At 41.5% G+C, this 24,095-nt stretch overlaps 1 protein-coding gene across 1 annotated transcript in view; it reads left to right on the plus strand.

Moving 5' to 3' along the window:
* crybg2 (crystallin beta-gamma domain containing 2) overlaps window positions 1-24,095 on the plus strand; it is a 50,983-nt gene that overhangs the window by 14,105 nt on the left and 12,783 nt on the right. The window contains exons 2-10 of the mRNA XM_062962744.1: window positions 4,546-7,765; window positions 11,105-11,155; window positions 11,363-11,481; window positions 13,040-13,205; window positions 14,575-14,714; window positions 15,518-15,644; window positions 17,753-17,788; window positions 19,253-19,389; window positions 22,933-23,059. Of these exons, the coding sequence (XP_062818814.1) occupies window positions 4,546-7,765; window positions 11,105-11,155; window positions 11,363-11,481; window positions 13,040-13,205; window positions 14,575-14,714; window positions 15,518-15,644; window positions 17,753-17,788; window positions 19,253-19,389; window positions 22,933-23,059 (4,123 nt within the window). The remainder of the gene's footprint in view (window positions 1-4,545; window positions 7,766-11,104; window positions 11,156-11,362; window positions 11,482-13,039; window positions 13,206-14,574; window positions 14,715-15,517; window positions 15,645-17,752; window positions 17,789-19,252; window positions 19,390-22,932; window positions 23,060-24,095) is intronic.

Below are 24,095 nucleotides of genomic sequence, written 5' to 3' on the forward strand. Positions count from 1 at the left end.
GTTTTCTGGTGGTGTTGGTGAGAAATGGTTGAGGTAGTGGTGGTATTGAATGTCTGTTCTATGGTTGTCTTTATGTTTAGTATGCATTTGGTTGTTTGTGTACTGTGAAACTGATGAGGGCAGAGGAGGTCTATGTCCCTGTGTAGTATTGTATAGTATTTATATGTTGTCCATGTGTTGTGAATGCTTGGATTGTGTCCAGCTGCATAGTAGAAAGGGTTGGGCTGGATGGCCCTTAGGGGTCTCTCCAAACTCTTGTGTCTGTCCCCTGGGCTGAGTAGGTTGCTAGGAGACCAAGTGGGCAGAACTTAGCCTTGTAACTGGCAGCAATTGGATAAAAACTATTTTTCCTCTCCCTGTAATTAGGACTTTATTTTTCTTTTCTTTTTGTTGTATCAACCTAGAGGCGTGGATGATGGGTTGTGTTGTCAAATTTCGAGGTTGGGGGGCCTGTAGTTTTGTTGTTTTGTGGGTCGCCGTGATGCCATCACTCTTTTATATACATAGACTAGCTGTGCCCGGCCACACGTTGCTGTGGCGTTTTCTGGTGGTGTTGGTGAGAAATGGTTGAGGTAGTGGTGGTATTGAATGTCTGTTCTATGGTTGTCTTTATGTTTAGTATGCATTTGGTTGTTTGTGTACTGTGAAACTGATGTGGGTAGAGGAGGTCTATGTCCCTGTGTAGTATTGTATAGTATTTATATGTTGTCCATGTGTTGTGAATGCTTGGATTGTGTCCAGCTGCATAGTAGAAAGGGTTGGGCTGGATGGCCCTTAGGGGTCTCTCAAAACTCTTGTGTCTGTCCCCTGGGCTGAGTAGGTTGCTAGGAGACCAAGTGGGCAGAACTTAGCCTTGTAACTGGCAGCAATTGGATAAAAACTATTTTTCCTCTCCCTGTAATTAGGACTTTATTTTTCTTTTCTTTTTGTTGTATCAACCTAGAGCCGTGGATGATGGGTTGTGTTGTCAAATTTTGAGGTTGGGGGGCCTGTAGTTTTGTTGTTTTGTCCGCTGCCCTGGTGTTATCACTCTTTTATATATATAGATTATATAAAAAGCAGTTCAGCAAAAATAGTAAGAAGATCAAAGTCAAAATGTATGAAATAGTCTACAAGATTCAAGGTACAAGAGTAGTTTTAAAAACCCAAAACAACATGAATGAACGAAAACATGGAACTAGGATTCCCTTCGCAGGCTTGCCTAGGACTTGGGAAGAGATGTTGCCTCAATAACTAACGTTGACAAGACTGCTGGAAAATCCCCCGGCCTCTCCAATATACACATGAAATCATACTGTTTCCCCTGACTACCTGATAATGGCTTCTTTTCTAACAAGCGCTGTGACTTTCGGAGATTCTGTTGAGCAGCCTGGAGTTTAAGAAAATGAACTCTCCTATCTATCGGCTCATTATCCTCTCCACCTGGGATTTCATCCTCTGAATTCATTTCAGCCTCTGACCTTGCTTCCTTAGAGAAAGATTTCTCCGCAGCTTAGGGGGAAAAGGAAGGGGCCTGAGGCTGTTAGGAATGGTGGGAGTTGAAGTCCAAAACACCTGAAGGGACAAAGCTTGTCCATGGCTGATCTAGACCCTCCAGTAAGTTCTGGAATCGGATTAACTTTGTTGTGAATGTAATAATGCCTTAAAGACAACATATAAAGTGTCCAACATTCAGTTCATAGGAAGCTGAGGGTTGAAATCCCAGTGTTCATCCCCATTAGCTAGTTGAAGCTAATGGGAGTTGCAGAGCAGTAGCATCTGGAGGTCCATACGTTGTCCTCTCCCACAATAGGAAACCAACTTTTGTAGAAATTTCCTCTTAACGCATCTAAGGAGTTGGTTCCCTTGTTGGCCGACCATTTGAAATTCAGAATTTTAAGTTAATGGGTTCTCTCTCCCAAATACCTGCAAATTAATTAAGGGACTCATTAGAGACTTTCATCACTTCATTGCAAGTCAGGGACACGCATCCTGTTGAGCAAGAACTTTTGCCTTCCTTCCTTCCTTCCTTCCTGCACAAATTACAATCTCCCAGAAACAACGTGAACTAAAGATAGGACCTTCCTGAACTGGTTGGCTTATCTGTTTCAATCTGTCCCCAAAATTACTGCAACTTGATATTTCGGCATGTACGCTATGTTACTACGCCGCCGCCTTATTGTTGCTCATGTTGTTGCTAAACAACATCCCTTATCTGGAATTCCCAAATCCTCCAAAACACAAAATTGTCCTCCTGGGAGGCTGAGATGGTGACGTGCCTGCAAACAAATGTGTGGAAATGCATGTCCCATAACATTTTACATCTGAAGATAGGTTTCTACACACATAACATACCGTATATACTTGAATATAAGCCTAGTTTTTCAGTCCTTTTTTAGGACTAAAAAAGGCCCCCTCGGTTTATACTCGGGTGAGGGTCCTGGTTGGCTTATATTTGGGTCAGCTTATACTCGAGAATATATGGTACATTTATTATTTTTCTCTATTATTATTGTTACTATTACATTTATTTTACTCTATTTTATTATTATTAATAATACATTTATTATTTCACTCTGATCTTATTATTATTATTATTATTATTATTATTATAAGATCAGACACAGCAAACAAGATAGATATGCTGGATTTCGTATCACAAAATCACAAGTGTCTAGGACTGTGTGATGTATTTTCGGATGATGTGCCCAGATCCCAGTAGGGTGGCCTTTTGCAGTTGACAGATCGTGATTTTGTCAATGTCTATTGTTTCCAAATGCCGGCTGAGATCTTTTGGCACTATTATTATCTTTTATTATTATCTTTTGGCATTATTATTATTATTTTACTCTATTTATTATTACATGTATTATTTTCCTGTAATTATTATTATTATTACATGTATTATTTTTCTCTATTATTATTGGTATTATTACATTTATTATTTTTCTCTATTATTGTTGCTACTATTACATTTATTTTACTCTATTATTATTATTATTATTATTATTATTATTATTATTATTATTATTATTACATTTATTATTTCACTCTATTATTACATGTATTATTTTCCTGTATTTATTATTATTATTACATGTATTATTTTATTCTATTATTATTAAAAGGACACATAAACACATTTACATTGAAGAAGATGAGAATAATGATTTAATCAGAGTTGGACAGTCTCATCTTAAATTTGAGCTTGATGTAAATATTCAAAAACATTGAACCTACTGATGCCTCAGTTAATGTAATTTTATTGGTATCTGTTTTTATTTCTGAAATTTACCACCCTCGGCTTATACTGGAGTCAATGTTTTCCCAGTTTTTTGGTGGTAAAATTAGGTGCCTTGGCTTATATTCGGGTCAGCTTATACTCGAGTATATACGATACTTGTTTTCCAAATCCTTGTTGTTATTGCTTGGCTTCAAGCCTTTTCTGACGTATGGCAAGTCTTTCCTGGGGTTTTCTTGGCAAGCTTTGTTCAGACGGGGGTTGCATTTGGGGCTGAGAGTGTGTGACTTGCCCACGGTCACCCAGAAGGTTTCCATTGCTGAGCAGGCATTCGAACCCTGGTCTTCGGAGCCTTCGTTCAGCAACCAAATCACTGCATTTTACTGGCTGTTGAAATCCTGCCAATACACATAGGCAGGCACACAAAACAGATCACTTTGTTGACCTAGCAGGAAAAGTCAAGTGGTTATCAGCGGCATTTAAAAAGCTTGCAAAGAAGTGGACAGATTTTGGAGTCCACCAAAACTCATCAGCCGGCGAAATTATAAGCAAATAGGAAAGATTGGCTGTGTGCTATTGCCCTGCTCTGGCCAAAAGGTAGAAGTACATCCAAAAGTCAAACAAATTACAAATCCCAATTAAAGTGGTATCAAAATATTATAACTATGTAATGTAATGTGAAAGGGAACTCATCTTAAAATATTTTAAAGTATTTATATTGATAATTTTTGGCCCCTTGTACACTGTGAAAGGGAACTCAACTTAAAATAGTTTAAGAGTGTTCTTATAAATCATTTTTGGCCCCTTTTAAACTGCCATATAAAATCCAGATTATATCCTTTGAACTGGATTATATGGCAGTGTAGACTTATACAATCTGGTTCAAAGCAGGCATGGGCAAACTAAGATTAAAAGAGGGTTATTTAAAAAGGATGATTTTGGGAAGATATGGAGAAAATTTATAGAGTTTGTATATGTAGAAGGTAAGGGGAACAAACCTATAAAAGAAACAATGGAATTTTGGAAATAAATATTGTAATTGGCTGTTCTGGGGTGAAGGGTAACAAAAGGTAAATAATATGAGTATGTAATATAGTTAGAGAGTGAAAATACTATAGGAGCTATGATATATATAATTCTGTACTGCAGATTTGTTAAAGAATATATAAGAAGTTTTAAGTACCAAATATGTAAAATTCACAATTATTCAATAAAATTTATTATACTGGGAAAAAAATGTAGGTGCAAAAAGTTTAGGGGATGTGTTGACTCTTGCAGACCTAACTGTCTTGTCTTCTCTTCTCTCCCATATTCTTCTTCTCCAGCTTTTGCAAATTGGGTGGGATTTCTCAGGCGTCCAGCAAAAGGGAGTTGCCCCCCGAAAGGCCGCGTGACATCGAGAGAGGCCTGCTTCCCATTGAGTGCAACATGGAAAAAGCCACCGTTAGCTCCCACCGGCCAGGGCGGTCCAATGAGAATACTTCATTCAAATGGAAGAAAGCGGCTGGTGACTCTCCGAACCAAGAAGACAAGCCTTCCCCCAGCAAAGCGGGACCCCACCGGGCAGAGAGAGGGGGGTCCCGGTCCCAAAGCCCCTCTCGCGTGTCCGTGCTCCTGGAGGCCTGGGAGAAGGGCCTTGTGGGGACGGACGCCCTCGACTCGCCGTCTTCCACGGAACTCCGGCGCTCCACATCCACCGTGCACAGCAGGCGCTTGTGCTTCTCCAAAGAGGCTTCCCAACCCTGTTTCCCAACAAATGCCAAGAGTCCTGTTTCGCCGAACGGGGACGGCAGGAGATCCGTTTCCCCGGCTGGGGCCAAGAGATGCTTTTCTCCGGCCGAGAACCGGCGCCCGCTTTCTCCGACAGATCCAAAGCGGTCCCGGTCTCCGGCAGAAGCCAGGCGAGCCCTTTCTCCGGTCAACGCCAGGCAGACCCTTCCCACGATAGAAAGCAGGAGGTCCTTTTTCCTAGAAGAAGCCAAGAAGGCCATGGCCGAGGTAGAACCCAGGCCTTCCTTTTCCCGGGCAGAGAAGAGGCGCTCTCGTCCTCCGTCAGATACCCGGCGCTCTCCTTCGCCAGCCCGGACCCGGCGCTCCCATTCTCCGGCCAACGCCAGGCGAGCTCCGTCTCCATCAAACACCAGGTACGCTGGAGATGCTCGCTCGCGCCGGTCCTCCGGAGATGTCCAGGGCCCACCTTCTCCAACCGAAGGCCGATACACCTTTTCCATGGTGGAAAGCTATGACGCTTCCTCCCCATCTCCAGACACCAGGTCCTTGCCTTCTGTGGCGGACATCAGGCGCTTATACTCCCCAGGAAATGCCAAGCACTCAGCAGATGGTGGACCGTTGTCTTCTTCAGCCTCTACTCGGTGCTCGTCCTCCCTGGTTGAGAGAAGGCACTTGTCCACCTCCACCGAAGCCAAAGACTCCTCTTCTCTGTCGGATCCCAAATGGCCATTTCCCGCTGCAGAAGCCACCGGCGTTGATGCCAAGTTCTCGTGTTCTCTGGCCGATAGCAAGCGCTCCCCGTCTCTGAATGAGTCTAGAAGTTTTGCTCCCATTTCCCAGTGCGGGAAGCGTTCCCGTTCCCTTAGCCCTCAGAAAGATTGCACAACCCACGGGCCGGTCTACGCGCAAGTGTATTCCCCGGAGCCGAAGCCAAATCTCCTGGTAACAACAAAAAAGAAAGAGACAAATGACGCAACGGTGTCCCAAGGAGAAAACCATGCTGGTGGCGGTGGTGCTACTAACACCTTCCTGGAGAGAGAGCTGCACATCGCAAACGGATCCCAGGAGGAAAATATTTCTGGCATCCAGAAAAACGATGCGTCAAATAGTGCCGGCTCCGCTCCAGGATCGTTCAACGCTACGAACACGCAACCATCTGCGGGGCCTTGCGTGTTGAGTCCCTTGCCCCGTGTTGTCAGCTCCAGCACTGTCGCCAGATCGCAGACCCAGTGGTATTCTCCCAAGAGCGGCAACATGGTTGTTTATAGATCCGAAAGGCAACTCATTGTACCGCAAGGCGGGACTGCTACCGTCTACAGAGCCGGGCGAGAGATTGTCATGTCCAGCTCCGCGACAGGAAGCGGGAGCAAATCCAAGCAAGAGAACACCTTTGCCTCCCGTTCCGTCGTCGCAAGCGTTCCGCCCAACGAAAACAGCCAACCCCAGGAGGGTGTCCCTGAGACCGAGCCGCCACAAAACATCTCCACATCCTTCTCAGATGCTTGTAACCATACTACAAGTTCGCAGCCAGAAAGCAGCGTGACTCAATCCAGAAATGCCGGCGTGAGCGATGCCCAGAGGGAAAGGTGTACGTTCACATCAAACGGAGATGCTGCCACCACGTTTGGGGAGGGAGTTGCTCCTCCGCGAGACTACAGCCGGAACATCAAGCCTGTCTTCAGGACACACGGGAGCTTGTTTGCAGAGAGCGCCATGGCAAATGGGACGGCACAAGACAGGCATGCATCACGGGGGGAGATGGCCACGTTATCTGGAGGTCAGGACATTCTTCTAGAGAACAAGAAACTCACCAGGTGGACTGAGATAACCGAAGAACAACGAGGCCCAAGGAAAGATCCACAGGTATTTACACCACAGCCAAGCACAATGTTGGCGGAGACCACAACCTCCTCCCAGAAACCTCATGGAAACAGCAACCGGGCGGCAGAATCGGAACCAGAGGAGTATGTGGACATGGACCTATTTGTGGACACTCTCCGTAACATGGGACCTGCCGAATGTCGAAAGGCTTTGAAGCACCTGCCCCGGTCTCCCCGGCTCTCCTCTCTGGCACGCAACACGTCTCTTCCTCCCATCCACGAAGACCACATCACACTAAGGTCACAGGTGCCTCCCGCGTCCGTTCCCGGAGAGTTGCTTGCCATCACCGAAGAGAAGACCTCCGAAGAAAGAGAGGGGCTCAAGTACAACGAAGAAGAAGCGACGGAGGAAATCGAGAACCCTTATCTCAGCATGGACGAGCACAGCGAAGACCAGGCCCGGATGTTCTACCCTTGGGAAAGCCGGACGTTCAGGAACGAAGAGGAATTTGGCTCTTTCCTGGGCAAGTTGCACCAAGGACCCGGGGATCCGGAAATGACCGTCATGGGCCCCAATGTCGTCTTGACCAACCAGAACAACATGATCAGGTCCAACGTCCTCAAAGGGGTCTCTCTCCTGTCCGGCCTCCCTGACAAGAAGGCGGCCGACGACAACAAGCCTTATTCCCGCCTGGACAACAGCCTCCTCTACAGCAGGTTCATCTCTCCGGAGAAGTCCCAGTTCAGGGATGCCATGAAAGGCCAGGAGATGCGGTGCCCTATCGTTTTGATGAACCCGGCCAACCCAAAGGAATGCCAGGTCTTCTCAAGTGGGGCTCGGATGGACAATGCTTACGAACTTCGGAGCGCTGAGCTGCCACAGCCTGTGGTGCGAGCGGAGCCTTCCTACCGGGTGCTCGGAGCAAGCTGGAACGCCAAGGAGATGGCCACTCGCTCCAAGGCCACAGAGTCCACGTCCCGGCCAGATGTTCAGGTGAGCCAATGTATGTTGTGTAAGGAGTAAGGAGTTTGAGCTGGTGGCTACTCAGTGATAAGACAGTCTAAATCAGGTTCTCAACCTTCCTAAAGCCGTGACCCCTTAATACCATTCCTTATGTTGTGGTGTCCCCCAACAATAACATTATTTTGGTTGCTACTTCGTAACTATAATTTCGCTACCGTTATGTATCGTAATGTAAATATCTGATATGCAGGATTCACAGGACCAAATTTGGCACAAATACCCAACACATCCAGATTTGAATACTGGTGGCATTGGGAGGGGAATTGATTTTGTCATTTGGGAGTTGTAGTTGTTGGGATTTATAGTCCACCTACAATCAAAGATCATTCTAAACTCCACCATTGATGAATTGAACCAAACTTGGCACACAGAACTCCCATGACCAACAGAAAATATTGGAAGGGTTTGGTAGGCATTGATGGATCTGGACCAAACTTGGCATGAATACTCAATATGCCCAAATGTGAATACTGGTGGAGTTTGGGGAAAATAGACCTTGAGATATTGGAGTTGTCATTGCTGGGATTTATAGTTCACCTACACTCAAAGGACATTCTGAACTCCACCAGTGATAGAACTGAACCAAACTTGGCGCACAGAACTCCCATGACAAACAGAAAATATTGGAAGGGTTTGGTGGGCATTGAGCTTGAGTTTGGGAGCTGTAGTTCACCTACATCCAGAGAGCACTGTGGACTCAAACAATGATGGATCTGGACCAAACTTGGCACGAATATTCAATATGCCCAAATGTGAAGACTGGTGGAATTTGGGGAAAATAGACCTTGACATTTGGGAATTGTCATTACTGGGATTTATAGTTCACCTACAGTCAAAGAGCCCCTTGAACCCCACCAGCGATAGGATTGGGCCAAACTTTCCACACACAACAGAAAATACTGGAGGGATCTGGGTTCCTAAGACCATCAGAAATATGTGTTTCCTGATGGTCTTTGGTGACCACTCTGAAATCCCCCTCGCGATTGAGAATCTAGGTTGAGAAACACTGGTCTAGATTGTTCTGGGAGTACTGGAGAAAAGTGGATTCTATGATGCCTGTGATGCCTGTGTGTGCATTTCTTTGCAAGTGTGTTACATCAGTCTACGATGCTGCAGTACACGTAACTTGGGCTTTTCTGGAATTCTGTACCTGGCGTTTGCACTTGTAGCCTGTAATTTCTGGCACAGTGTCAGTCAGGTGGAGGCCAAGAGGCCTGTGCAAAACCTGCCTTCAAAGGGATGATGGTGGTGATGATTACAAGGCCAAAACCACCCAGATCTCCTTGGGTGATGCTATGACCGAACAAAGGATGCAAGAACTTAACCGTCATTATGTTGTTGTTTATTTCCCACAAATGGCTGCTAAAGAGCCAGTGATGCTCATTAAAAGCATGGTGTGGATGGCAAGGGATCCTCTTCAGAATGGGACAAGGAGCAGATGTGTCTGACTTCCAGACTGCAAGATTATTTGTTAGTCTGCAGCACTTATAAATCAATCCATAGCAAACATTTTGGAACAATGGGCAGTTTATTTTCCACTTGTCTTTGGCATGCAATATTCGGAATGGAAATACAGTAGAGTCTCACTTATCCAACATAAACGGGCCGGCAGATCGTTGGATAAGCGAATATGTTGGATAATAAGGAGAGACTAAGGAGAAGCCTATTAAACATCAAATTAGGTTATGATTTTACAAATTAAGCACCAAAACATCATGTTATACAACAAATTTGGCAGAAAAGGTAGTTCAATATGCAGTAATGCTATGTAGTAATTACTGTATTTAAGAATTTCGCACCAAAATATCATGATATATTGAAAACATTGACTACAAAAATGCATTGGATAATCCAGAACATTGGATAAGCGAGTGTCGGATAAGTGAGACTCTACTGTAGAGAAAGAGATGATGTAAAACCAGATGTTTCTTTTTTTTTGCAATATTTTTTTATTGTGAAGTTTATAAGCAACTTGAACATTTCTTATTACAATAAAGAATTTCTTTTCTCAATGTAATAAAATACATACACGACATCTTAACACCAGTTTACCAGAGTGATGGGCGGGAAGGGTGGGTAATAAAAAAATAAAAAAAAAAAATAATAATAATAATAACAACAACAACAACAACTTTATTTTTATACCCCGCCCCATCTCCCTGAAGGGGCTCGGGGCGGTTTACATGGGGCCTAGCCCGATAAAACAATCAAATATCAATGATACAACAATAAAACAATTATACCAATAAAACCTCAAGAAGGTATCAAGAAGATGGGAAACAGAGAGGGAATATGTGACCACAACACACAAAGTGAGTAGCAATCTTAAACAGGGAAAGAGAAATATATATAAAATAAAAATATATATAAAATAAAAAATAAAAGAAGGTAAACCCGACAGCATCTACACCAAACACTCGTACACACACAAAAAAGGGAGAGAAAAATGGAAGAAAAAAGAAAAAAAAGAAAACTAATAACAACAACTCATAATTAACATGTATACAGTTGCTATAATGTCCTTTTTACTTCCAGAGCTCTGAATATGGTCCTATTATTATTATTATTATTATTATTATTATTATTATTATTATTATTATTATTATTATTTCATAGCAAACAAGATAGTTATACTGGATTTCGTTTCACAAAATCACAAGTCGAACACTTCCCAAGTGTCTAGGACTGTGTGATATATTTTCGGATGATGCGTGCAGATCCCAGTAGGGTGGCCTTTTGCAGCTGGCAGATCGTAATTTTGTCAATGTCTATTGTTTCCAAATGCCGGCTGAGATCTTTTGGCACAGCACCCAGTGTGCCCATCACCACCGGGACCACCTGTACTGGTTTCTGCCAGAGTCTTTGAAGTTCAATCTTGAGGTCCTGAGAGCGGCTGAGTTTTTCCTGTTGTTTTTCGTCAATGCGACTGTCACCTGGGATGGCGACATCAATGATGCAAACCTTTTTCTTTTCCACAACCGTGATGTCTGGTGTGTTGTGTTCCAGAACTTTGTCAGTCTGGATTCGGAAGTCCCACAATATCTTTGCGTGCTCATTTTCCAAGACTATTATTATTATTATTATTATTCCCTTCATTTCCTTTGTTTTTGTAGTTACACATATTTAACTACCTTTACTTTATATTATTTTCCCAGGAAATTTCCTTAGTCCAACTTTATATAGAAATTAATTTTCTCTTTTTGTAAGTATTCTTTCATCGGTTTCCAATGAAACCAGATGTTTCTGACGTATGAAGCTCCGATTTGTTTTGTTCCTCACCCAAGTTCCGATTTTGTGTTTCAACTGCAGCCTCAAGAAGAAAGTAAACCGGTCAAGAAGGTGAACGTGCGGCCAGGGAAGGTATGGAAGCCAATTGATATCTGGGAGACGGGTGGAAATGATACCATCATAGTTGTTTTGGGGAACAAGAAACGCCAGAATCTTTCCATGACATTATGGATTGGGGGAGTTTTGGTTCAAAAAGCAATGTTTACAAGTTCTGGAGACTACATTGTTGGTAACCTTCTCTCTCTTTCTCCTTTTTCTTCTCTTACTCACTAATTATAGATCATTCTGTATTCGGAGTCAGGCTTTGGGGGGCAAAAGAGGGAAATCTGGGGTGATATTCCTGATGCCACATCCTGGCCTCTCTCCCAAACCATTTCCATCCGCGTGGTCCGAGGAGGGTAAGCGAACCGTTGCTTGACTTGCTGGAAATTGTACCATAAAGGGTTGTGTCTTTACAAACAGGTGGAAAAGCAGACTCTGGGTTGAAATGGGGAAAATCCCTGGAAGAAAATACAACAGGTTGGACATGATGATTATGACTATCATGGAACTCCTTGGGTGGCCTTGAGGTAGTCACACACTCCATCATCCTGTTCTAACTAACATCATACTGATAAAAATAAGAACTCTTCCAGAAGGTGGAAACGTTTCTGAAACGATTGCATTTCTACTTCTTTTTGTTTTGATTTTACTTGCAGATTTATTTATTGAAGGTTGAATATCCCTTATCTGAAATTACTGGGACCAGAAGTTTTTTGGATTTTGGGAGTTTGGAAAATCTGTATTTGCATACACAATATGACCCCCCCTTCCCCATATCCGAAGGGAATATATTCCTGAAAATATCATGAACATGGGAAACTTTGGGTAATATCGAGCCCTATTGAAATGTATTGCTTCCACCGGAAGTTACCATAGATTAGCCCTGGAGGATCTAGGAAATTCTTAGATAGGTAATATTTCTCCAAGAATTTTCTAAGTAACTTCTTGGGGAGCATATCATAGAATACCTGGAAGCCCTGGGGACAGATTTTGTCAGGTGGAGGTAGGTGAAACTGCCTGATATAAAGTGTTAGTGATAGAACCCTTAGCCAACCTAATTAGGTCAGCCAAAAATATAAAAGGGTATAAGATGGATAGAGAAGAAATAAAAATTAATTTATATGTAGATGATGCACTAGTCCTTATAGGCGGAATAGAGGACTCTGTAAAGGCAGCAACAAAAATACTTTTAAAATTCTAGGATTTCAGGCCTTGGTATTAATATTGAAAGATCAGAAATTTTATATAAAAACCTGAAGAAGTTCAATCTATCCTAGAGGTGAAACGGGAGGAAAAGAAGTTAAAATACCTAGGCGTTTACATCCCTAAAAACCTAAATAATATAATTCAGACAAATTATAACCATTTATGGAAAAAAGTAAGTAAACAAATCAGTGAGTGGAAAAATGGAAATGGGACATTACAACTAGGCTAAAAGCATGCAAAATGATGATACTACCTAAATTCATAACGTAATTTGATGTTTAATAGGCTTTTCCTTAATACCTCCTGATTATCCAACATTTTCGCTTATCCAATGTTCTGTTGGCCTGTTTATGTCAGATAAGTGAGACTCTACTGTATTTTGCTTGGGTGCAAATGTGACTCTTTCCCTTGTTTGATCTTTGTTGAACCTACGTTCTGGAAAAAATAGTTGTGTCTTAGCTATTTCTATGACAATATAAACAGCCAAATTGGGATATATGGAATATTTGTCATGATGCAATGTAGTCCAGAATGATATTTCCCAATCACATTTGAAAATTCAAGTAAACAAGAAGTATGTAAGATAGGTTTGATAACCGTAGTGTCACCACAAGGAAGGGAAAAGGGTGGGGAGGGACCGGATTGTGTACAACTAGCCCGGCCCTGCATTTGGGACTAACCCAATGAGCAATTTCTTGGGGCTTCCAGCTGGGTGATGTACGAGAAGCCACGGTATTACGGAAGGAAGTGTGTGCTGGCCGAAGGCGATGTGGAGATCACGAACCCGTGGAGAATATACCACAAAGAAGGGGAAGAAGAAGAAGAAGCGGAGGATGTGCCGTTCTGTATCGGTTCGCTCAAGCGGGTCGTGAAAGTAAGCAGCAGAAAAGTTCACTTTCTGTTAAATAATATACTTTATTTATGTTCCACTCTATCTCCCCAAGGGGACTCAAAGCAGGTTCATATATATGGCAAACATTCAAAGCCATTATACAATTAACATAGGCAGACAAGACATAAACAGAGGTAAGGCTTCCCTCTTTCATTTCCGGCATCTGGAGGCTGTGCTCGACTCGGCCATGGGGAGGTGCTGTTGTTCCATTCTTCCACGCCGAGGAGCCTGTCAATCAAACCGCCACCATGTTTTGCAGGGGCGTCTTTTTACCTTCCCATAAAGTGGTACCTATTTATCTATTCACGTTGCTATTTTTGAACCGCTAGGTAGGCAGAAGCTAGGCTGACAATACATAAACAGAGACAAGGCTTCCTTCTTTCATTTCCGGCATCTGGAGGCTGTGCTCGACTTGGCCATGTGTTGTTGTTCCATTCTTTGGGGAGGTGTTGTTGTTCCATTCTTCCATGCTGAGGAGCTTGTCAATCAAACCGCCAGCATGTTTTTCAGGGGCATCTTTTTACTTTCCCACTAAAGTGGTACCTATTTATCTACTCACGTTGCTATTTTCGAACCGCTAAGTAGGCAGAAGCTAGGCTGACGATACATAAACAGAGGCAAGGCTTCTCTCTTTCATTTCTGGCATCTGGAGGCTGTTCTTGACTCGGCCATGGGGAGGTGATGTTGTTCCATTCTTCCATGCTGAGGAGCTTGTCAATCAAACCTCTGGCATGTTTTTACTTTCCCGCTAAAGTGGTACCTATTTATCTACTCACTTTGCTATTTTCGAACCACTAGGTAGGCAGAAGCTAAGCTAATGATACATAAACAGAGGCAAGGCTTCCCTCTTTCATTTCCGGCATCTGGAGGCTGTGCTCGACTCGGCCATGTGGAGGTGCTGTCATTCCATTCTTCTATGCCAAGAAGCTTGTCAATCAAACCTCTGTTTTTCAGAGGTGCCTTTTTACCTCCCCGCTAAAGTGGTACCTATTTATCTACTCACGTTGCTATTTTCGAACCGCTAGGTAGGCAGAAGCTAGTCTGACGGCAAGAGCTCATTCTGTCAGTGACTTTAGCAGGCAGTTTGTCCCGCTATGCTATAGATCTTTCTCCTGGAAAGCCCATCAGCAGCTGAGGGAGAAAAGGAAGGTGCCGAGGCTGTTAGAAATTATGGGAGTTGCAGCCCAAGACACTTGGAGAGCTCAAGTTTGCCCATGCCTGGTTTTGGTAGTTTAATAGTCAGATCTCGGAGCAATTTTGGAATTTTGTATTTTTAGATGCTGTGAATCAGCTTGGTCAGCAAACAAGCATTCTTTAGCTCTCTAATGGTGGAAATGTCTTTCCGTTCCAGGACTATAAGTTGCCTGAAATCAGTTTATTTTCCGAGGAAAACGGAGAAGGCACGAAACAGAGGTTCACTGATTCCTCGGAAGACACACGGATGTACAGCAAGCCCTTGAAAGCTGCATCTATCATCGTATATTCTGGCCTGTAAGAGATACATCTTATATATATACTAGCTGTGCACGGCCACACATTGCTGTGGCGTTGTCTGGTGGTGTTGGTGAGAAATGGTTGAGGTAGTGGTGGTATTGAATGTCTGTTGTATGGTTGTCTTTATGTTTAGTATGCACAATGAAGTGGATTATATGGCAGTGTGGAGTCAAGATAATCCAGTTCAAAGCAGATAATATAAGATTCTAAATGGGTTATATAGCTGTGTGGAAGGGCCTTGAGTCTACACTGCCATATAATCCAGTTAAAATCTGATAATCTGTGGAAGAGGCCTAAGTGAGGCCTAAGTCTGCCTGTCCCCTGGGCTGAGTAGGTTGCTAGGAGACCAAGTGGGCGGAGCTTAGCCTTCAAACTGGCAGCAATTGGATAAAAACTATTATTTATCTCCCTGTAAATAGGACTTTATTTTTCTTTTCTTTTTGTTGTATCAACCTAGAGCTGTGAATGATGGGTTGTGTTGTCAAATTTCGAGGTTGGGGGGCCTGTAGTTTTGTTGTTTTGTCCGCTGCCCTGATGCCATCACTCTTTTATATATATAGATACAGTATATTATTAAATCTATGTGTGTGTTGCTTACCATATCTGGATGATATTTCAAGAGATGGAGCAATAAAGTGCAATAAAGCGGGAAGCACAACAACAGGGACACATCAACTGAACAAATGTAAACTGGCAGGAGACAATCAAGCTCCAAGTTCTGCCTGAGAAGTTCAAACCTCAGCCTTTGGGGACATGTGGGGAGATGTGTTATGCTCATGCTGTCTTATGCGCATCCACAGGTGGCTTGTTTATTCGAAGCCCTACTTTGATGACGATCCCTATGTTTTGGAGCCTGGTGGGTATCCCAGTTTGCAGGCCTGGGGTGCAAAGGACTCCTCTGTCTGCTCCATACATCCCATTAAACTCGTAAGTATTCCTCTGAACCTTGCCTGTGTTAAAGGGTCAAGATATCAAATCTTGTGGGATTGAGTCCCGACATCCAGTTATAGGACCTTGTGCAAAATCATCGTTCGGGCAGGCTGACATTTGCAAAGATTTAAGACACAAAGTATTACCCTCAACCCCTGAGGATGCTTGCCATAGATGTGGGTGAAACATCAGGAGAGAATGCTTCTAGAATGCAACCAGAATCAATCTCAGAAGTCCTTTTACACAGAAACCTACTCTAGAGTTTCCTCCTTGAAAAATCCCTCCTTTAGCAACCTAATGGACACTCGTGAATGTTATACAGTAGAGTCTCACTTATCCAACACTCGCTTATCCAACATTCTGGATTATCCATTATTTTTGTAGTCAATGTTTTCAATATATCGTGATATTTTGGTGCTAAATTTGTAAATACAGTAATTACTACATAGCATTACTGTGTATTGAACTACTTTTTCTGTCAAATTTGTTGTATAACATGATGTTTTGATGCTTAATTTGTAAAATCATAACCTAATTTGATGTTTAATAGGCTTTTCCTTAATCCCTCATTATCTAACATATTCACTTATCCAACGTTCTGCCGGCCCATTTATGTTGGATAAATGAGACTCTACTGTAGTTATAACAATTAGAAAACTAAAACTCAGAATTTATTTATTTATTTGCTACATTTATATCCCGCTCTTCTCACCCCGGAGCGGCTTACAAATCCAATGTCCATACAATATATTATTAGCATAGCACAATATAAGCATTAAATTACTATATTGTACTATATCATTATATGGTAATATTATTAGTAATATTACATTTACTATGTAATATATAATTAATATTATTATATTGTATTATTATTAGTATAATATTGTATTACATTATAATATTATTATCAATATTAGAAGTATATACAATATATTATTTATTTATAAATTATTGTGTATGTATGTGTGTGTGTGTGTGTGTGTGTGTGGAGATATATATATATATATATATATATATATATATATATATATATATATAAAATTAGCATGGCATGTTATTACCAGTGTTATAATTATTATCATCAACATCATTATTATAATGTCAAAGGCTTTCATGGCCGGAATGACTGGGTTGCTATGAGTTTTCTGGGCTGTATGGTCATCTTCCAGAAGCATTTTCTCCTGACATTTCACCCACATCTATATCAGGCATCCTCAGAGGTTGTGAAGTCTGTTGGAAAATAGTCAAGTGGGGTTTATATATCTGGGGAATGATGTCCAGGATGGGAGAAATAACTCTTATCTGTTGGAGGCAAGTGTGAATGTTGCAATTGGCCACCTTGCTTAGCATTGAATAGCCTTGCAGCTTCACAGTCTGCCCGGGGAATCCTTTGTTGGAACAGGTAAATTTTATAAGTGTAACTCCAACCATATATATATATCCTGGAATGATGTCCAGTGTGGGAGAAAGAATTCTTTGTCTGTTGGAGGCGAGTGTGAATGTTGCAACTGGCCACCTTCATCAGGGCCAGCTAACAACAACAACAACAACAACAATTTTATTCTTATATCCCGCCCCATCTCCCCGAAGGGACTCGGGGCGGCTCACATGGAGACCAAGCCCAGCAATACACAGTAAAATACAATCACGTAAATACATTTAAAATATCTAAACAAAAAATCATAAAACATATACTACATTAAAATATACTCAAGCAATAGCCCTAACACCTCCCAACAAAGGATTCCCCCAGGCAGGAAGCAGCTAGGTGTTGAAACTGCAAGACCAAAGAAAGGCAAAAGAAAACCAGAAAACCTAGGCACACGTTTCTGCGGTTCCTATAATGACTACATTTAATATAGTCATTATATATAATTCAACTGGATGTGGTTTGTCTTCTTCATCCGGCCGCCTAGACTAGAAACGCTGATCTATCAAAAGACAAGGTGAGGTGGGGCTGGTTTTTCAGGAAGGCTGATGGTGGACCTCTTTACCTTCTCTTCTTCTTCTTCATCTCGGTGAAATTAGGAATGGAGAAGAGATAGAAGTTGGTCCAATTCCTTTATACATAGATTTCACATTTTGATTTATTTTTATTTCAGGGGTGTCCTGTAGTAGAAAAGGCCGGAGAACCCAAGGTAAGTGAACCCATGCCAAGAAGAGCTTAAGTGACTGAGGGGGGAAAGGAAAATTCCTGAGGCTCTTAGGAATTCTGGGAGTTTCCAAAAGTTTCCAAAAGTTTCCAAAAGTTTCAAAGTTTCGAAGTTTTAAATTTAAAACGCTTAGAGGGCCAAAGTTTGCCCATGCCTGGACTAAGAAGACTAGCAACAGGTGTGAATGTTTTTCAGACTGAATCAGGGAAACCTGTTCTTCTCGTTCCCATTAAAAACCATCTTCCTTGGCCAGCTGTGCAATGAGCCGGTTGGTTAACCCTTGTGGCAATTATGAAGCCGTAATATCAGCAATATTTCCTGTTTTAGAAATGGACTGGCTTTTTTTCTAACCCTAATAGTTGCAGGAAAAATATTTAATTGCACAAAAGTGTCAGAAGTTGGGGGAGGAAACACTCTTTAAAATCCCAAAACTTGTCTCCAGGGCAAAAGCAATATTTATCGTCACAGAATTGAAGGTGATTGCAGGCAATCTTTGATATATTATTTTTTTTAGTTCACTTTATGACGGTCAATGACCAGCTCATAAGAAGAGGGACACGGTCCTGCACAACACATCAGGTCTAAGGGTCGGGAAATGTAAAACTTTGAAACTTTTGGAAACTTTTTGAAACTTTAAAACTTTTCAAAACTGAAACTTTTCGAAACTTTGCGAAACTTTTCAAAACTTCAAAACTTCAAAATAAATGCACTGCCAGGACATCAAGACAATTAAACCAAGAATCAAAGCCAAAAACATATACAGAATTATATCAAAACCCAACACAATTAGTGGAATTAAAAGAAATATATTAATTGTTTTCTCCACTGGCTAAACCAGATGCCAGGGACTAATATTATATTTGTACTTATTTGGCTATAATGGGTTTTTTCCCTGGAAACTCACTGATGCAGCTCCAGGTGTTTTGGACTCCAACTCCCACAATCCCTAACAGCCTACTATATACTTCATTGTATTTATAAACTTTGAAACTTTTCAAAAACTTTTCGAAACTTTTCAAAACTTTTCAAAACTTTTCAAAACTTTTCAAAACTTCTCAAAACTTCAAAATAAATGCATTGCCAGGACATCAAGACAATTAAACCAAGAATCAACGCCAAAGACATATACAGGATGATATCAAAACCCAGCACAATTAGTGGAATTAAAAGCACTATATTAATTGCTTTCTCCATTGGGTAGACCAGATGCCAGGGACTAATATTATATTTGTACTTATTTGGCTATAATGGTTTTTTTCCCCCCTGGAAACTCACTGATGCAGCTCCAGGTGTTTTGGACTCCAACTCCCACAATCCCTAGCAGCCTACTATAAACTTCATTGTATTTATAAATTGCTTTAAATTAGAAAAGCTTATAGATTGGTCAGTAACATTCACCCTGATATCCTTCTTGGTCTTTACGCCTTACTTGTCTCTCTTTACCTGCAGCTTGTGATTTATGAGAAGCCTCACTTCCAGGGCAGGAGCTGGGAAGTCAGCCGAGATATATACAACGTGAGCAAGCCAGAAAACAGCCAGGACTGCAAAATACCCACCGTGGGATCTTTGAAAATCATGGGTGGCTGGTGAGTGTCAGAAACAGGAATGATGCATTAATTGAACATGGAAAATTGCCTTGTCGACCCACCTTATTATTATTCCTTCCTTCCTTCCATACTCTGCCTTTCTTTCAACACGGGATCCGAAGTGGCATGCAACATTTGAAAAGCACAATGCAACGGGGAAAACACTTCTGAATTCACATGTTAAAACATAATTTAAAAAATTATATATATATATATATATATATATATATATATATATATTAAAATGGAGATTAAAAACAAGTTAAAACAGTGGGTAGTTGTGAGTTTTCCAGGCTGTATGGCCATGTTGTAGAAGCATTCTCTCCTGATGTTTCACCCACATCTGTTTATTTATTTATTTATTTATTTATTTATATACCGCTCTTCTCCCCCAGGATGGCAAACTAGGCAAGTGGGACACACACACATATATATATATATATATATATATATATATATATATATATATATATACACACACACACACACACACACACACACACACACACACACACACATACACACACACACACACACATACACACACACACACACTAGCTGTGCCCGGCCACACGTTGCTGTGGCGAAGTCTGGTGGTATGGAAAATAAAGTATTGAGGAACTGGTGGTAGTTAAGGTAAAGGGTAAAGGTTTTACCTTACATTAAGTCCATTATAAATGGGTTATATAGCTGTGGGGAAGGGCCTTCAGTCTACACTGCCATATAATCCAGTTAAAATCTGATAATCTGTATTTTATAGGCAGTGTGGAAGAGGCCTAAGTGGGGCCTAACTCTGCCTGTCCCCTGGGCTGAGTGGGTTGCTAGGAGACCAAGTGGGCAGAGCTTAGCCTTCTAACTGGCAGCAATTGGATAAAAACAATTATTCCTCTCCCTCTAATTAGGACTTTATTTTTCTTTTCTTTTTGTTGTATGAACGTAGAGGCATGGATGACGGGTTGTGCTGCCAAGTTTAGTGTTTTTGGGATGTGTAGTTTTGTTGTTTTGTCCTAGGCCGAAATTTCATTGCCTATATATATATATATATATGGAATAATGTCCTGGATGGGATAAAGAACTCCTGTTTGAGGAAAGTGTGAATGTTGCCATTGGCCACCTTGGTTATCATTGAATAGGCTTGCAGCTTCAAAGCCTGGCTGCTTCCTGCCTGGGGGAATCCTTTGTTGAAATCCCCAACGAACAATCCCCAGAAAACAGACTGGGAATTCCAGACAGGAAACAATCAGGGCCAGGTAACCTTCCAACCAAAGATTCCCCCCAGGCAGGAAGCAGCCAGGCTTTGAAACTGCAAGGCCATTCAATGCTAATCAAGGTGGACAATTGCAACATTCTCACTTGCCTCCAACAAACAAGAGTTCTTTCTCTCACCCTGGACATTATTCTACAGATATATTAACCCCACTTGACTAGTTTCCAACAGACCTGTAACCCAATGTTCAAACTTATATGCTGATTGAGCAGAAAAAATGCAAATGAGCTGTCTTATATTTCCAATTTTGAAAAGCCCATGCAGTGAGGCGCTAATTAGTGCAACGTTACGTAATATGTGGGGAAATCCTTGTTACCTATGTGAGAACAATTGGTGACATCAGCAGAAAATAAAGCACCTCGCCGTCTCTCAGAGACAAGGAAATAATAGTTGCAGTTTTTCATTCTTATGCATGAGAACAAGCTGAGGAAGGATTTATGTCTCTATTTATATCCCTAGCCCTGTATCACACCCTTTTGCCATTTCCTCTTTTCCTTTTCATCCACCTGCTTGCCATGGAAGGGAGAAATGGCATCTTTGCTGGAGATATCAAGTTGACTAAATCCAGACTTTTTGTGAAATTTAAACTAGGACTTCCAATTATTTATTTATTTATTTATTTATTTACAGTATTTATATTCCGCCCTTCTTTCTCACCCCGAAGGGGACTCAGGGCGGATTACAATGAACACATATATGGCAAACATTCAATGCCAACAGACAAACAACATTCAGTTTTAGAGAGACACAGAGGCATTTTTAACATCTTTCCAGCTTCACGATTCCGGCCACAGGGGGAGCTGTTGCTTCACCGTCCATTGGTGGCTGTTCTTCCTCTTCTTTTCCTCGTGAGCAGTTTTATGGTGTTGTAGATTAGTTAAATTAGCCTCCCGCATAAAGCGTACCTAAATTTTCCCTACTTGACAGATGCAACTGTCTTTCGGGGCTGCTAGGTCAACAGCAAGCCGGGGCTATTTTTTTTTTATGGTCGGAGGCTTAACCCGACCCGGGCTTCGAACTCATGACCTCTCGGTCAGTAGTGATTTATAGCAGCTGGTTACTAGCCAGCTGCGCCACAGCCCGGCTTTTGGGGTTGATTCTTGGAGCAAATAATGTTGCTTGCTGTCCAGTGAGCTAAGCAAGAGGAGGCGCAGAGATAACCACACCCCCAGAATAGGTTTGTCAAGTCAGCAGTTTCCATGGTCCTAAAAGTTCAGGATGAAAATCAGAGACTGATGAATGAGCAGGTCGGAGAGTAGGTCTAGCTGGTATTGCAAGGATGATGTTACAACAAGAAGAATATCCCAGTGAGGTTAATCAACATGATAATACATTGAATAAAAATAGTACAGGCATTTCTCAAGGCAGTGCTCTCAGCCTGAGATTTCTCCCTTTGCTCTAAGGACTGGAGAAGAGCACCGAGACTCAGGGCCCAGTGCAGAAAGTAAGGGAGTGTTGTGACTCAGCAGCAGTTCCAGAGTGAAGATGAGGAAGGGGATTTTGGATTACAGATGCAGGTGTCAGATGATGGGATTCAAGATGAGTTTCAGGATGATGCTGTGAGGAATTATGGAATTCAGACACAGTCTGGTTCAGAAGTACAGCCTGTTGATGAGCTATAGATGCAGCCTGTCACGGATGGGAACCAAGGAAACATTCCCATGGGAAATAATGAGCTTGATCTGTCTCAGGCTCAGGTTCAGGTGCAAGATAATGGCAATGAAGAGTTTGGCCTTGATGGCCAGGGCGAGTCTGAAGGCCCGTTGCTCCCTCGGGCTGATCGTTTACAATGGAAAGGAATGCCACAGCCAAGTCTTAGATTAGCTGGGGAAAGGGAGGCCAGTGAAGGGAAAAAGAATGCATTTTTGGGTTGCTTTTTAAAACTGTGTTGAAGGGCAAATCTTTGTCAAAGCAAATTCTCGCTTCATCAGGGTAGATGGTCTATGTCTTCATGCTACTTATGCTTTGGATGTACTCTTGTTCGTGAATCCTTGTAACCTTTGGATTTGTGTATCTTTGGGAATGGACTATTGCTTCTTGTCTATGGATTATTGGATTTACTGACTCTATTTTGCAACTACTTTTGGAACTATATTTTTGCCTGCTTTGATACTATATATATTCTGCTTTTTGCTCAATAAAATTACAAAAGACGATCTACTGTGTGCTGCCTGGTGTCTACAGCAAGGTGAACTAGTCTGAGGTGCGACAGGGAGACTAATAATCTTTCTCCCCAGTCCATTGTGTTCCTAATGCCAGACTGTTTCCTTCTCCAGCTGGGTTGGTTACGAGAAGGAAGGTTTCCGTGGGCACCAGTATCTGCTGGAGGAAGGCGAGTACAACGACTGGAACCAGTGGGGAGGCTACAATGATCGCCTGATGTCTCTTCGGCTGATCCGGACGGTGAGAATGCATGCCTGCTCCTGGGGTCGGGATGCAAGATTTACAGTACTGGGAGAACAAGCTTTTCTTTATTTGTGCCATATGTGTCAGTTGAAGCCAGTGCCAATGGACAAATCTATTGGCATAATAATAATATACTGTATATACTCGAGTATAAGCCTAGTTTTTCAGCCCTTTTTTAGGACAGAAAAAAACCCTCCTCAGCTTATACTCGAGTGAGGATCCTGGTGGACTTATATTCAGGTCGGCTTATACTCAAGTATATATGGTATATTTATTATTTTTCTCTATTATTATTGGTATTGTTACATTTATTATTTTATTCTATTAATTATTATTATTACATTTATTATTTTACTCTATTATTGTTGTTACTTTTACATTTATTTTACTCTATTTTTCTTATTATTAATACATTTATTATTTTACTCTATTATTACATGTATTTATTTACTACATTTATTATTTAACTCTGTTACAGTAGAGTCTCACTTATCCAAGCTAAACGGGCCGGCAGAAGCTTGGATAAGCGAATATCTTGGATAATAAGGAGGGATTAAGGAAAAGCCTATTAAACATCAAATTAGGTTATGATTTTACCAATTAAGCACCAAAACATCATGTTATACAACAAATTTGACAGAAAAAGTAGTTCAATAGGCAGTAATGTTATGTTGTAATTACTGTATTTATGAATTTAGCACCAAAATATCACGATATATTGAAAACATTGACTACAAAAATGAATTGGATAATCCAGAGGCTTGGATAAGCGAGGCTTGGATAAGTGAGACTCTACTGTACTATTAAAAGGATACATAAGCACATTTACATTGAAGAAGAGGAAAATAATGATTTAATCAGAGTTGAACAGTCATATCTTAAATTACAGTTTGATGTAAAGATTCAAAAACATTTAAACTACTGATGCCTCAGTTAATGTAATTTTATTGGTATCTTTACTTATACTGGAGTCAATATTTTCCCAGTTTTATCTGAAATGCTGAAGACCGAAAGTGTTCCATACTTTTTATTT

The sequence above is a fragment of the Anolis carolinensis genome, unplaced genomic scaffold, assembly GCF_035594765.1.
Source record: "Anolis carolinensis isolate JA03-04 unplaced genomic scaffold, rAnoCar3.1.pri scaffold_10, whole genome shotgun sequence".
Lineage (NCBI taxonomy): Eukaryota > Metazoa > Chordata > Lepidosauria > Squamata > Dactyloidae > Anolis > Anolis carolinensis.